The 14,665-nt window shown below is 37.9% G+C and overlaps 1 protein-coding gene across 3 annotated transcripts in view; it reads left to right on the forward strand.

The window, feature by feature from the left end:
• SHISA6 (shisa family member 6) overlaps positions 1-14,665 on the forward strand; it is a 522,224-nt gene that overhangs the window by 340,978 nt on the left and 166,581 nt on the right. The window contains exon 4 of one of the 3 annotated variants that reach the window (XM_036756084.1): positions 9,083-9,091. The exons of the other annotated variants lie outside the window; for them this stretch is intronic. Within the exon in view, the coding sequence (XP_036611979.1) occupies positions 9,083-9,091 (9 nt within the window). The remainder of the gene's footprint in view (positions 1-9,082; positions 9,092-14,665) is intronic. 3 annotated transcript variants of the gene reach the window in all.

Raw genomic sequence — 14,665 nt, forward strand, 5'->3', positions numbered from 1 at the left:
ATAATATTTTTTTAAAAGAATCATTGGACAACTTGAAAGCTATGACAATAAAAGAGCTTGAATGTCATATTTCAAGAAATCATGAAATAAAACTGCCTACATTTATTAAAAGATAAAGTGAAAATAGAAAGAATCCATTTACCACCTATTGAAACCCCATAATGAAAACTCCCAGACATGTCACTGCCAAAATGCGGAATTTTCAGGACACAGCAAAAATAATGCAAGCATCAAGAAACAAAGGCTTCAAATATTAAGGAACCACATTCTAGATCACGCAAGATTCAACAGAAAAAATAATAAATAAGAGTTCAGAGCTTAGATTATAAAATCCCAAAAGGCAAATGATACAGCCCTACAACAAAAAAAGAACTTACCTAGGGAAACAATATAATCCTACAGTGGAAAAAATGACTTTAAATGAAAGAGAAGACTTGGAAGCATTACTAATGAAAAGGTAGCTGAATCAACTTGCAGTGTCTCCAAGTATGCCTTGAATATCCTTCCCCCATCCCACTACATCTAAACAAATCTTTGTTAACTTTGGAATTACTTATGAGTGTCTCATTTCGGGCTAATATTAAACCTAAACCACCAGGAAGCTAGCCTGAATCAGAACATACCCCTCTCAATGACCAAACTGATCACGTATGAAAAGGAAAAGGTACAGTACTTTGCACAAGTAATTTTGGAATAACAGAATCATAGACTCTTACAACTTAAAAGGGACACCTTAGAATGGATGAATGGATGGATAGATGGAAGAATGAATGAATGAATGAATGAAAAAAACATTTATTAAGCACTTATTATGTGCCAAACTTTGGACTAGGGATACAAATTGAAAAGGCTAGACAATCTATGCTCTCAAGAAGCCCACACTATAATTGAGGAAGACAATTTGCAAAAGAAAGTTACCTTGTGAGGCAAATAGGAAGTCCTAGAATTTCTACCAGTGTAGTGGTGGGGTGGGTGGCAAGACCCAGAAGTTCTAGGTTACTTCAGTAGTTAAGATAGTGGGGCCAGAGGACTGCAGGGCACTGCAGAATGGGCAGATGGTAAACCCTGGAGGATATTAGGACTCAGTGGCAGGGCAGATGTTAGGGACAAGTTACGCTCCATCTCACCAGTGAGTATAGAGTTGTTGAATTCCACATAATTCAGCCCCTATGAGCAGTTAAACAGTCAGGAGAAAAGGATGGGCATTTGAGGCAATCTAATCCAGTTTGGACCTGAATAAAAATTCCAGTGGGTATGAACATAACTGAAAAACAATTATCCAATCTTTGTAGAATGGAACAATGGAAAGAACACTATCTGGTGTTGAATGACTTGGGTTCAAATCCCACCACTGATGCTTACTATCTATAGCAAATCACTTAACCTCCATGGTCCTTGTTGTCCTCATCTGTAAAATGACTGTTGGACTCAGACTCTAGGTTGCTTTCCAGTTAATAATATCTATGATATTGTGTATATCTAATTAAAGAATCACAGACGCTTGAGAATTGGAAAAGACCAATGACCTGAGCAAAAGTCCTGGTAGGTATGAACAAAATGGTACTCCAGTTTTTGCAGAATGATATAGTGGAAAGAGTACTGTCTCTGGCATCAGAGGTCCTGGGTTCACATCCCGCCACTGATAACGTTTACCTGCTTGGCTTGTCTCCTTACCTATAAAATGAGGGGATTGAATCCAATGACCTCCAAGGACCCTTCCAATTATAAACGTATCATCCTATGATATATAAAATGAGAGGGATGGACTCTAAGGGATCTGGGCTTCTGAATTCCATTCCAGGTCTTGATATAGTGAAGGACAATTCTTCCTAAGGCAGCCTATGCTGGTCTTGAATAGTTCTAATTATTTATAAACTCCTCCTTACATAAGCTTCTCTGTAACTTCAATCATTTGCTCCTATGTTTGCCTTTTATAGCCAAAAGTAACCCATCTAATCCTACTTCTACATTATGGATTTTTAAATACCTGAAGATAGTTATCCTAGCCTTCTTAAGTCTTCTTTTACTAAGCTAAAGTACCTCTCTCCCTTCAACCGATCCTCGTTTGGCCTAATCTGAAAGCTCCATCACAATCCTGGTCATTTTCCTCTGATCACTCTCTAGCTACCAATCCTTTCTTTCCTCCTATATGTGTTTCCATGTCAGGTTAATAAGAGAATGTGGCTACTCTTCACAAGAGATATTAGGGACATTGGTGGGAGAGTGAGTTTTGGGTTCATATGTGTATTGTCATGAATTTTATTACTTATTCATTTGCCTTAATATTTTTTATATTTTATTTATTATATGTTATTAATTATTTATTATTTACTACATATTTATTATATATTATTTAATTTAACTTGTTATTAAGTAAATTGTTATGTTTCAGATCTAAAAGTGTCATTGTTGGAAGTAGCTAGTTATATAGACAGAAAAAAATACATTAAATTTCACTTGGGTGAGGTGGGCTTAAGAACTAAAGCAATTGGAGGTGGACAAATATTTCCCCTCAATCTCTCAAGGATCCTGAGACAGTTTGAATATAACCATGCAGTGATGGTGATGGTCTATTTCTGGGAACTTAGACCTGCTAATGTGAGAGCAGGTTGCAAGAACATGCCAAACCCATAGAGAAATGGGATGTCTACAAATTTAAGTGAGAAATTGAGTCACTGGTCATATAAACATTTAACCTCCATCAGATAAAACCCCATCAGATGTAACAAATATCCTGGGGATAAATTGTGAGGCACATGAACACATTAAAGACTACACAAATATCCTAAAAGTGTTACACAGGAATCTATAGTTTATGTGATAACAATTAGCTTCTCTCTAGAGTCTCAGTTCTTCTTGTTCTCTCCTTGTCTCTGACTAATTTTTCTTTTAAAAGTCTTAGTCCAAAGCTGTAGCCCAAGTACTCTAACCTGACCAGGAATCAATAATCCTTAACAGGTCAACATCCAGGGCAAAGGAAGGTTGACAACCCATCAATGCCACAAAAAATGTCTCAAAAGTGTTATCATGGAGGTTCTGACATCTTGTACAGAGAGAAATTCTCAGTGCCACAAACAAAGAACTCATCCTTTAACTTAGTTGGCAAGGAACTAACCTTGAAAAGATTCCTTCTGAACACACCCATGACTAACAATGAACAATGTACATGTATACACAGAAACCAGACACCTAGGTATAGAGGATGGGCCAAAGAAGAAAATGGTTAGACATCTGGAATCACTCTTAATATATTAGCTATGGATTTGCTTGGCCTTGGGTACTCACTTTGTCCCCTTAACACCATATTGAATATATTTAATTGATTCATCATGAGTTCGTACACCTGGAATATTCCCTTGGCCTCCAAAAGAAAGACTAAAGAGAAAAGAACCAGAATTTGAAGGTCAGACAGAGAGAAATCAATTTAACATACTTTCAGTTGCCTAGAGGGAAGTCCTAAAAGCTACATGATCACATCAAGGAACTATGTGTTTTCAGGGTACCATGAAGCCTTATGAATAACAACATACTGAGGCAAGAGGTATTCCTTGAAAAAAATTTAAAATGACAAAATACGGGCAACAGCAGTGGAACCACAGTGGTGAAACACTAGAGGCATTTCTAGACCAAGCCAGAAGGAGAATTTAACTACTATAATTACTATAGTAACTTTTACTTTTAGTATAGTTACTTTTATAGTAACTTTACTATAAAGGGGAAAGCCACAATATGGATGAGCAAACCTGATCCTTGCCCTTCATGGTTAATGTGAGTTATCATGTGCAAATACAGGGAAAGGACACTCATCTCTAGATATCCAAAGTCCTTTTCTCTAATGTGGGGGCCTCAATTCTAGCATAGAACTAGCATATAAGTTAGAAGGTTTATTTAGATCTCTAAGTGAGACAGGCAAATTAAATTGTGGAAGTACTGACCTTAGCAATAAATTTTCTAGGGAAGAAAGGAGCACCATTGACTTTAAACTCTGGAGAGTGTTCAATCCCTCCTGTGTTTTCTAGTTTGTTTGTTTATTTTCCTTTCAATAGAATTGTTAGAATTAATTAGTTTTGGAGTTTACAGCCTTGGCTTTGGGTTGCTTTGTTTGTTGTTGTTGGGTTGGGTTTTTTTGGTCTGTTTGTTTTTTGAGGCAATCTATGGATTCTTTAAATTGGTATTTCATTTTCTGTGTTCAGAAGTCCCATGCAGTTTTCTTTTATTATTTTATGCATTATGGTGTTCAGGTTTTTTGACTTGTGTTCTTCTGGGATACCTGCAATCCTTATCTCTATGCATCTTGTCTTTGAGATCAATATATTTTGTTTGAATAAAGAGGGGCAAATTTCTTTTAAGAGTGGCTTTTTGCCTCTCTTCTTCCAGATTATCCTTTATCTCTATAGTATTTCTATTCCCAATCAGTTGCCCTCTCTTTTATTTCTTTGATGAGCCTTGCCATTGCCAATTCAAGTTTTTCTATTCTGTCAATTTGTTATTGTTGCTGTTGTGCAGCCCATAAATTCTGCTGTTACAGTTCTCATTTCTCTTTCAAATCACTCAGGAAATAGTATGTTGTGGGTCCATTTTCTCCTCAAAATCCACAGAGTCAGATGTCGAAGCATTTTCCTTTCTTTTTATGTATTTATTTATAGATGTCTGAACCAATTGACTAGATGTGGAGGCCATATATTCTTCTGTTTTTGATACCTTCTCCATTGTTTTCTCTGAGCTCAAGGTCTTCTTCCTCCTGAAATCTTTGCAAATTTCAGTCTTCCTCCTATTGCCTGCTATTATTCATGTTCCAACTCCCTCCTCTTTGATCCAGAGGTTAGATCCTGAATCCTATGGACTAGATCTCAAAGTATCTCAGCTTCCTCCCATACTGGGCAATTCATGGTTCACCACCTTAGGTCTCTGCTCCAAGAGAATTTGGGTAGGTAAATTGTTGGGGGGCACAGAATTGTCTCCAATTGGATGCTGGGCTCTTTTCCTCAGGAGTAGAGTGCCACACAGTGCCCTTCTTCTCTCCCTTACCTCCCAACACATCTCCTGCTTTATTCACTCTGTTCCTCAGTTCTCTGGCCTAAAAGTACAGAGTGCTGCTATTGTAGCCCAGGAAAACATATGTTGTTTGGAATTTGGATTACTGAGGCTCTGGAAGGAGGAGTGAGGTACAATGTGGGGTTGTGTCTTGCCCCATTTACTTTGTTCCCCTGCTCTCCTTCAGAGATCATTTATTTGCATAACAGAATGCTGCTCTGGTACTAACTATTGAGGGCTCACAAAATTTTTGCTGGTCCTGAAAGAGTGAGGAAAAGTCAAGGTATGGTATTGCATTTTGTTACCAGCCCATGGCTGAGTTGATTGGCCAGTGTAGCTTTGTGGCTAGGAGCATAGAGGGCAGTAGGGGAGGGGGTGCTGAATGATCATAAGTTGGGCACTGGTTCATGGAGTTTTTGCCTTCTACTAGGTTCCTGGTATCCTAGACAGCTAAGGTTGCTTTATTTTTGGCACACAATTTCTGTCTTTGAGAGGTTTGGGAGCTCATGAGTATCAGAAAAAAAAATGTCTAGTCTTCTATCTTTTTAGTCACTTAACCCAGCAGTTTGAGCATACTGGATATTCTTAGTGTAGCTAGCCTGCTAGTGGGAGGTCACCTAACCCTGATTCTTCTGATATCCATTCAGGAAATATTAGCAAGGAATGGGTAGAGGTTATAAAATTCGGGGCAAATTGGTTAGTGAACTGTTTAATTAACTAATTTGGCTTATCTACTACTGCCCTTAGAGAAGGCAACCAGAGGTGATTTCAACTGCCTCAAAATCCAGGATTGTAGCCGGAAAATTTGCTTCTTAGGAGTTAATGCAAAGCTCTTAACGCCAAACTCATTAACAGCTCACCCAGTTCCTTCCAGACAAATCTTTTTAGAAGGATGTATGAATTTTGTAATTCTCCACAAAAATAAGCTTACCAATTTGATAGATTCATTTTCATGCTCTTTGAGGATGGATTTACTGGGAATGTTACATTTTAAAGGCTTAATCTTAAGCTTTATCATAATCTCCTTAATGTATAGCTTCTTCATATTTCTCTGTAAACATAACTCTGAGTTTATTGCCATTTTACCATCAAAAAGTCATATAGCATGTGCATGTCTTTTTCTTTCTAAAATATATTTGTTACAAATCTAATAATACAAATAAATTAATAATTGAACAGATTGTTGCATAAATATCCCCACAAAATCTTAAAATTTTAACTACTTACATTTGGATTAGAAAAATGAAGGAAGAGATTCCTGATTTCACTGGTTGTAGGACACTCCTAGAAAGGAAAAATTTCTTTAACAATGTAGCATAGTAATGATTCTGCTGTAGTACTAAGGTGTTGAATAATTTGCTGAGTGTCACAGCTTGCATGTGTCAGAGGCATGACTTAAACCCAGGTCTTCCTGCTTTCCTGCTTCTCTATTCTCTAAGAGAGACTGCCGCCCTAGAGAAATTATAATAGTGTTACATAAATTTTAACAAAATAAAAATAATGAAATATAATTTTGCATCATCTTTCAAATCTATAATTTTAATTACAAAGTTGTTGGGAAGAAAGAGTTGGCAAAATCTTGTAACAAGGTGAAAATTGAACACATTCATACCATCTCATCCATTTGTGATTTTAATCCATGACCCCCTCCCCCTTAAAACCTACATGGACTATCTACATAATACAGTAGAGGATCTTTTCTGGATCTTTTAACCATTTGTAGAGCTAACCCACATTCTTGCTCCATGACTGGTTTATTTCCTTTCCGATAGAACATTTCCTGGTCTCATTTTATTCTACCTCTTATAAGCAATCATCACTGGAAATGTGTCATAATATTTTTGTACCCACTATGTTTCTCTTCCTTTTATATCATTTGTTTAAAGATCATAGTGATCAGGGATTCATGGTCATATAATATCACAAAGAGAATATTTTATTTCAACTAATCCTTTTAATCTTCTGTTTGGTCATAAACTCTTCCCTTATCCATAGATCTGACAGGTACATTTTCCCATGCTCCCCTAATTTACTATCACCTTGTATCCATTTTAACTTTATCTTGGTGTGAGATGTTGGTTTGATGCAAAGTTTCTGCCAAACTGCTTTACTGTTTTCCCAGAAATTTTTGTCAGATATTGAATTCTTACTCTCAAAACTGGGATCTTTAGGTTTATCAAACACTAGACTACTGTGGCCATTTACTGCTGTGCATTGTGTGCCTAGTCTATTCCACTGATCCCCCACTCTATTTCTTAGCTACTACCAGATTGTTCTAAGGATTTGTTGTTGTTGTTGCTGTTGTTCAGTCATTTTCAATCATGTCTGACTCTTCATGCCCCTTTTTGGGGTTTTCTTGGCAAAGACACTGGGATGGTTTGCTGTTTTCTTCTCCAGCTCATTTTACACATGAGGAAACCAAGGCAAACAGGGTTAGGTGACTTGCCCAAGGTCACACAGCTAGTAAGTGTCAAGTGTGTCAAGTGTCTAATGCCAGATTTGAACTCAGATCCTCCTGATTCTAGGGCCAGTGCTCTACTCACTGCACCACCTAGCTGCCCCAGTTAAATTTTTTAATAAAAATTTTTTATCACTTTTATTAATCTCTCCTTTGATTTCCAGGATTTCCATTTTGTTGTTTAATTGGGGATTTTAAATTTCTTCTTTTTCTATTTTTTTAGTTGGATGCCCAATTTATTGACCTGCTTTTTCTCTTTTATCAATGATACAATTTAGAGATACAATTTTTCTATTAAATACTGCTTTGGCTGCATGACACAAATTTTGGTATGTTGTCTTGTCCTTTAACAAATTTATTGATTATTTCTCTGATTCATTCTATGACTCACTCATTCTTTAGTTTTAAATTATTTAGTTTCCAATTAATTTTTTTACTTTTCTTTAGTATTTTATTTTCCCCTGTTACATGTAAAAAACACTTTTTAACATTCATTTTTAAAACTTTGAGTTCCAAATTCTTTCCCTTCCTTCCTTCCCACCCCACCCCCACACCCATTGAGAGTACTGCTTTGCCTGCATGACACAAATTGCAGTATGTTGTCTCAATCCTGTCTTGTCCTTTAACAAATATATTGATTATTTCTCTGATTCATTCTATGACTCACTCATTCTTTAGTTTTAAATTATTTAGTTTCCAATTAATATTTTTTTTACTTTTCTTTAGTATTTTATTTTCCCCTGTTACATGTAAAAACAATTTTTAACATTCATTTTTAAAACTTTGAGTTGCAAACTCTTTCCCTTTCTTCCTCCCCACTGCACCCCCACACCCATTGAGAAGGTAAACAATTTGAAAGAGGTTATATATATGTAGTCAAGCAAAACATATATGCCATGTTGTGAAAGAAAACTTAGAGAAAAAAACTCAAGAAAAATAAAGTTAAGAAAAAGTATGCTTCAATCTGTATTCAGACACCATTAGTTCTTTCTCTGGGAATGGATAGCATTTTTCATCATAAGTCTGTCAGAATTGTCTTGGATCATTATATTGCTGAGAATAGCTAAGTCACTCACAGCTGATTATCTTACAATATTTCTTTTACTTTGTGGACAGTACATTTCACTTTGCATCAGCCCATGCAAGTTTTTCCAGGTTTTTCTTTGAACATCCTGCTCATCATTTCTTATAGTACAATAGCATTCCATCATAATCACATAAAACAACTTGTTCAGCCATTCCTCAATTTCTAATTCTTTGCCCCCAGAAAAGAGCTGCTATAAATATTTTTATATAGGTCCTTTTCCTTTTTGTGTTTTATCTCTTTTGAGATACAGACCTAGTAGTGGTATTGTTAGTCAAAGAGTATGCCTGGTTTTATAATATTTGGGGCATAGTTCTGAATTGCTCTACAGAATGGTTGAATCAATACACAATTCCACCAACAGTTCATTAATGTCTCATTTTTCGCACGTCCCTTCGAATAGTTGTCATTTTCCTTTTCTGTCCTATTAACCAATCTAATAGGTATGAGGTAGTACCTCAGAATTGTTTTATTTTGTATTTTTCCAATCAATTAGTTATGTAGAGCATTTTTATGTGGCTATACATAGTTTTGATTACTTCATCTGAAAACTGTTCATATCGTTTGATCATTTATCAATTGGGGAATGGCTTTTATTTTTATAAATTTGACTAAGTTCTCATTTGAGAAACGAGGTCATCAGAGAAACTTGCTTCCATTTTTTTCCACAGTTACTATTGCTAAGTGTATTTCCCTCCATCCTACCCTGCCCCCATTTATTCTATTCTCTTTCTCCTTTCACCTTGTCCCTCCTCAAAAGTGTTTTGCTTCTGACTACCACCTCCAACAATCTGCCACCCCATCTGATCTTCTTATTCCCATCCCCTTCTTATTTCCTGTAGGGCAGGATAGATTTCTAAACCCAATTGAGTGTATATTTTATTCCCTCTTTGAGCCAATTCTGATGAGAGTAAGGTTCACTCACTCCCCCTAAACTCCCCCTCTTCTTCTCCACTGTAAAAGCTTTTTCTTGCCTCTTTTATGTGACTTAATTTATCCCTTTCTACCTAACCCTTTATCTTTCTCCCAGTACATTCCTCTTGTCCCTTAATTTTAATTTTTAGATATCATCCCTTCAGAGTCCTAATTACCCTAATAATGAGAAAGATCTTATGAGTTACAAATATCATCTTCCCATGTAGGAATGTAAACAGTTTAACCTTAGTAAGTTCCTTATGATTTCCCTTTCCTGTTTACCCTTTTATGCTTTTCTGGAGTCTTGTATTTGAAAATCAAATTTTCTATTCAACTCTGGTCTTTTCATCAAGAATGCTTTAAAGTCCTCTGTCACCTTGAAAATCCATATTTTGCCTTGGAGCATTATAATCATTTTTGCTGGGTAAGTGATTCTTGGTTATAATCCTAGCTCCTTTGCCCTCCAGAATATCATATTCTAAGCCCTCAGATCTTTTAATTTAGAAACTGCTAAAGCTTCTGTTATCCTCACTGTGGCTCCACCACATTAGAATTGTTTCTTTTCTAGCTGCTGGTAATATTGTCTCCTTGACCTGGGAACTCTGGAATTTGGCTATAGTATTCCTGGTAGTTTTCATTTTGGGATCTCTTTTAGGAGGTTATCAGTGGATTCTTGCAATTTCTATTTTACCCTCTGGTTCTAGAATATCAGGGCAGTTTTCCTTGATAATTTCTTGAAAGATGATGTCTACACTTTTTTTTTTTGATCATGGCTTTCAGGAAGTCCAATAATTTTTAAATTGTCTCTCCTGGTTTATATTCCACATCAGTTATTTTTCCGATGAGATATTTCACATCGTCTCCTTTTTTCATTCTTTTAGTTTTGTTTTATTGTTTTTTGATTTCTCATGGATCCATTAGCTTCCGGTTGTTCCATCCTAATTTTTAAGGCATTATTTTCTTCAGTGAGATTTCAGATCTCCTTTTCCATTTGGCTAATTGTGCTTTTTAAGGCATTTTTCTTTTCATTGGCTTTTTGGACCTCTTTTGCCATTTTGCCTAGTCTATTTTAAAGGTGTTGTTTTCTTAAGTATATTTTTGTGTCTCTTTTACCAAGCTCTTGACTGATTTTTCATGATTTTCTTGCATTACTCTCTTTCTCTTCCCAATTTTTCCTCTACCTCTCTTGCTTGATTTTCTAAATCCTTTTTGAACTCTCCCTGACCTCAGACCAATTCATATATTTTCTTGGAGGCTTTGGATGTAGGAGGATTGCCTTTTTGTCTTCTTCTGAGTGTGTTTTGGTCTTTCTTCTCACCATAGTAACTTTCCTTAGTCATATTTTTTCCATTGTTTGCTCATATTCCCACCCTGTTACTTGGCTTTTAAGTCTTTGTTAATGTAGGGCTCTCCTTCCGGGATGGAGGGTGCACCGTCCCAAGCTTCAGGAGTTTTGTGCAGCTGTTTTCAGAGATACAACTACGGACCCGTAAACTTTCAATTCTTTCAAGGTGATGTGATGTAAGGAGAGGTATTTGCTACTGTCCAGCCCGTGTTCTGGTCTGTGAATGACCACAAGCATTCTTTTCTGCCCTGGAACTGTGAGGAGGGTCCCTCCCCTTGTAATGGTAATTAGGGTGGGGCTTTTTTACTGTTTTCTCTTCTGGAGCACTGAGGTAATCAAGTGCCTTTGATGAGTCTGGCCTTTGTTTCTTTGATTGAATCAAGAGTCTTGACCTGCTTAAGAAACAAGAAAGCCTAGTTCACATAGGTTTGAGTCCCATGGTTGTGACGCCCCTTTGATCTTGAACAGGGTATATAAACTCAAAGGTTAGTGTTTTGTTTGGGGCTCTCACTCACTGGAAGAGTGTCATGTGATTTGACCAGATGAGACTCTGGGTAGCCACTGGAGCCCCCCAGCTTTGAAAACCCAGATGTTGGTGCCTCTCTCTCTGGTAACTATGTAATTCTTTGGTCAGACAGCTAGAGGCTTATCTGTTGATAACTGTGTGTTTGCTCTGTTTATTGTGTCTCTATTTATATCTGTTTGTATTTACCCTGAAGTTCAGGGTGCTGACTTTTCCCCCTAAACTAAGTGAATAATATATGTATGTTTGATTAAAGTGAGATTGTTAACCCCTTAAAGTAGCTTTCCCTAGAAAAGCAGATCAAAGAACCTGTGCTCAAAAAAAGAACCTGTGCTAGCAGCCTTCCTGTGTGCTTTTGTTGTTGGTCTTTCACCCCCACAACAGCTGCTCACAGCATTGTTGTTCCACCCCTCCACCGTTGCTGCAAGCTCTGCTCTGCTAGTGCTCCTGACCCTGGGACTGCCACTCAGGACTGCCACCCGGGACTGCAACCCGGATCCATGTATGGGCAAAGCAACAGAGTCTTGCCTCAGTGCTAGCAAAAAGACCCCTGTAATCTCCTTCTGATGAGTTGTTCAACCCCCTTCCTGTCTGTGGGCTGAGAGCTCTGAAAGTAGCCACAGCCTCTTCTGATTCAGTCACTCCCAGGCCTACTTCTGGTTTGCTGGGGCCAGGGTTGTGCTAGCATGGCCTGTACTGGACTGCAGTCCACTCTCACCCAGGTGCAACAGACGTTTCCTGCTGACCCAAGTTGTCTTTGGCATCTATGGGCCGAAAGGTCTGGAAACCACCACTGCTGCCAGTGATTCAGCCACCCTGAGGCCTCCTCCGACTTTGCTAGGGTGTGGTCTGTACTGTTGAAGCCTGCACTGGGCTATGCTCCTCTCTCACCCTGGTACAACAGACATTTCCTGCCAATCATCCAAGTTGTCCTGGGTTGGAAATTTTCTTCACTCCATGTTTTTGTGGGTTCTGCTGCTCTAGAATGTGTTTAGAGTCATTTTTAAAGGTGTTTGGATGGGTTTGGAGGAGTGCTAAGGTGAATCCCTGCCTCTACTCCACCATGTACCATCGTTGCTACACCTTACTCCACCATTTCCCCCCTGAACTAAGTGAATAATATATGTATGTTTAATTAAACTGAGATTGTTAACCCCTTAAGGTTACTTTCCTTAGAAAAGCAGATCAAAGAACCTGCGTTGGCAGCCTTTCTGTGTCCTGGTGTTTTTGGTCTTACACAGCCACAGTAGCTGCTAGCAACATTGTTACACTTTTCCATTTGGCCATTTCTGCTTTTTATGGAGTTATTTCATCAGTGAATTTTTGTGCCTCTTTTTCCACCTGGCCAATTTTGTTTTCTAAGATGTTATATTCTTCAGTATTTTTTGTGCCTCTTTTATTGTCTTTTTTATAATTTTCTTCCATTGTTCTCATTTCTTTTCCTAACTTTTCCTCTACCATGCTTAGTTGAGTTTGAAAATAATTTTTAGCTCTTCCAGGAATTTTTGTTGGACTTTTATCCAATTTACCTTTTTCTTTAAGGCTTTTCTTTTGGCTGTTTTGACTTTGTTGTCTTATTCTGAGTTTGTGTCTTGATTATCCCTGTCACCACAGTGGCTTTTCATGGTCAGAGTTATTGTTTGCTCATTATTCTACCTTATTCCTTGAATTGGAAGTGTATGTTAATTTCGGGCTCTGTTTTCAGCATGGAGAGAGAAGGCCTCTGTCTCAAGCTTCAAGCTTTTTAGCACTGCTGTTTTCAGTGCTAGTTCTGGGAGCTTGGGCTTTTTAGTGCTTCCTAGGTGATATGATCTGGGGAAAGATGTCATCATTGCTCTCTTGGGCTTCACTCTGGTCCTTATCCAGAAAGGGCCCTTGAACCCTTGGGATTGCAATCAGTAATGTTACTTAGAGCCTCTTGGGACCAAAAACTATACTGCTCTTCAGGGTCCCTGACCCCTTCAGGTTGGAAGTGATAGTGCCCCTCAGGATTTCTCCTCTCTCTTGACTAGAAGTGCTCCTTTCTGCCTTTGAACTATGACCCAGAAATGGGTATAGGAAATGGAGCTGTCAAACAGTGTCTGGTCCTGCAACCAGTACAAGCACCAGGGTACCCTGTAATATCTTTCTGACCAGTTGCCAGCTGCCTTCATCATCTCTAGCTCAAGGGCTCCCAAAGCTGTTGCTGCTTCTTTCTCTACCACTTAGTTCTACCACTGGTATTTCATCCACATGGACTCTGGGCCAGCTTCTTCCCCCATGTCACCAATCCTTCTTTCTGATTTTCTGTGTTGTCTTGAGCTAGAAGAATTTCTCACTCTGAACTTTTGTTGGTTCGCTACTCCAAAATTTAAAGTTGTTTGGAGGGGAATGTTGTGAGAGCTCAACTTTCTGTACTCCACCATCTTGGCTCTTCCCCTGGAAGTTAAGATAAGAAAATTTAAGAAGATACAATCATTGTCTTGAACACTGAAGAAGCAGCAAACTTTTTTCTCTATTGCTTTGGAGCAACAGAGTTCATTAAACACATTCTCTATTGCTCCAGAGGACAGGGTGAATCTAGGGCCAATAGATTGAAATTATTCTTAGAATATGATGAGCAGATATGTTTCAATTTAGTTTTAGAGTGAAATTCTAACATTCAGAACTGTACAACAATGTAATAGGGTGTTTCTTAAGGCATTGACCTACCTATCACTGGAAGTGTTGAATCAGTGACAGAATGAAGACTTGTCTGGGATTCTTGCTGTAGAGGAAGGTTCATCTACTTAGTGGAAGGTTGGACTGGATGATACTCCCAATACTAGGCTTCTTCTATTATTCCATGACTTGGTTTCTGATTTATGGATTACCTTATTACCTGATTAAAGTAGATGGAGAGGGAAAAAAAATGAGCGTTGGAATGTATACCTTTGCCAAAATATCACAGAATTTGAGGGCTGGAAGGCATCTCAGTGGTGATCAAGTCTAACCCATAAATGAGAGGATGAGAAAAAGCCCCATTATAACATATCCTAAAAGTGGTCATCCAGCCACTGCTTGAAGACCTCCAAGGAGAAAGAACTCAGCATCTCTCTAAGCAAGCCACTAAGCAAGCACTTCGGAACATGTCTAATTGTTAAGTATTGTTGTTTGTTTTGTTTTTATCGATATGCCTAAATTTACTTATTTGTGCCTTCTACCTTATTGCTCCTGGTTTTTCTTTCTGGAACCAAGGAGAACAAGTCTAATGTCTCTTCCCTATGACAGTGCTTCAGATAATTGAAGACAGCTATCATGTTGCCCTAGAGTCTTCCCTGTTCCTCC

Source organism: Trichosurus vulpecula, chromosome 4 (assembly GCF_011100635.1).
Source record: "Trichosurus vulpecula isolate mTriVul1 chromosome 4, mTriVul1.pri, whole genome shotgun sequence".
Classification (NCBI taxonomy): domain Eukaryota; kingdom Metazoa; phylum Chordata; class Mammalia; order Diprotodontia; family Phalangeridae; genus Trichosurus; species Trichosurus vulpecula.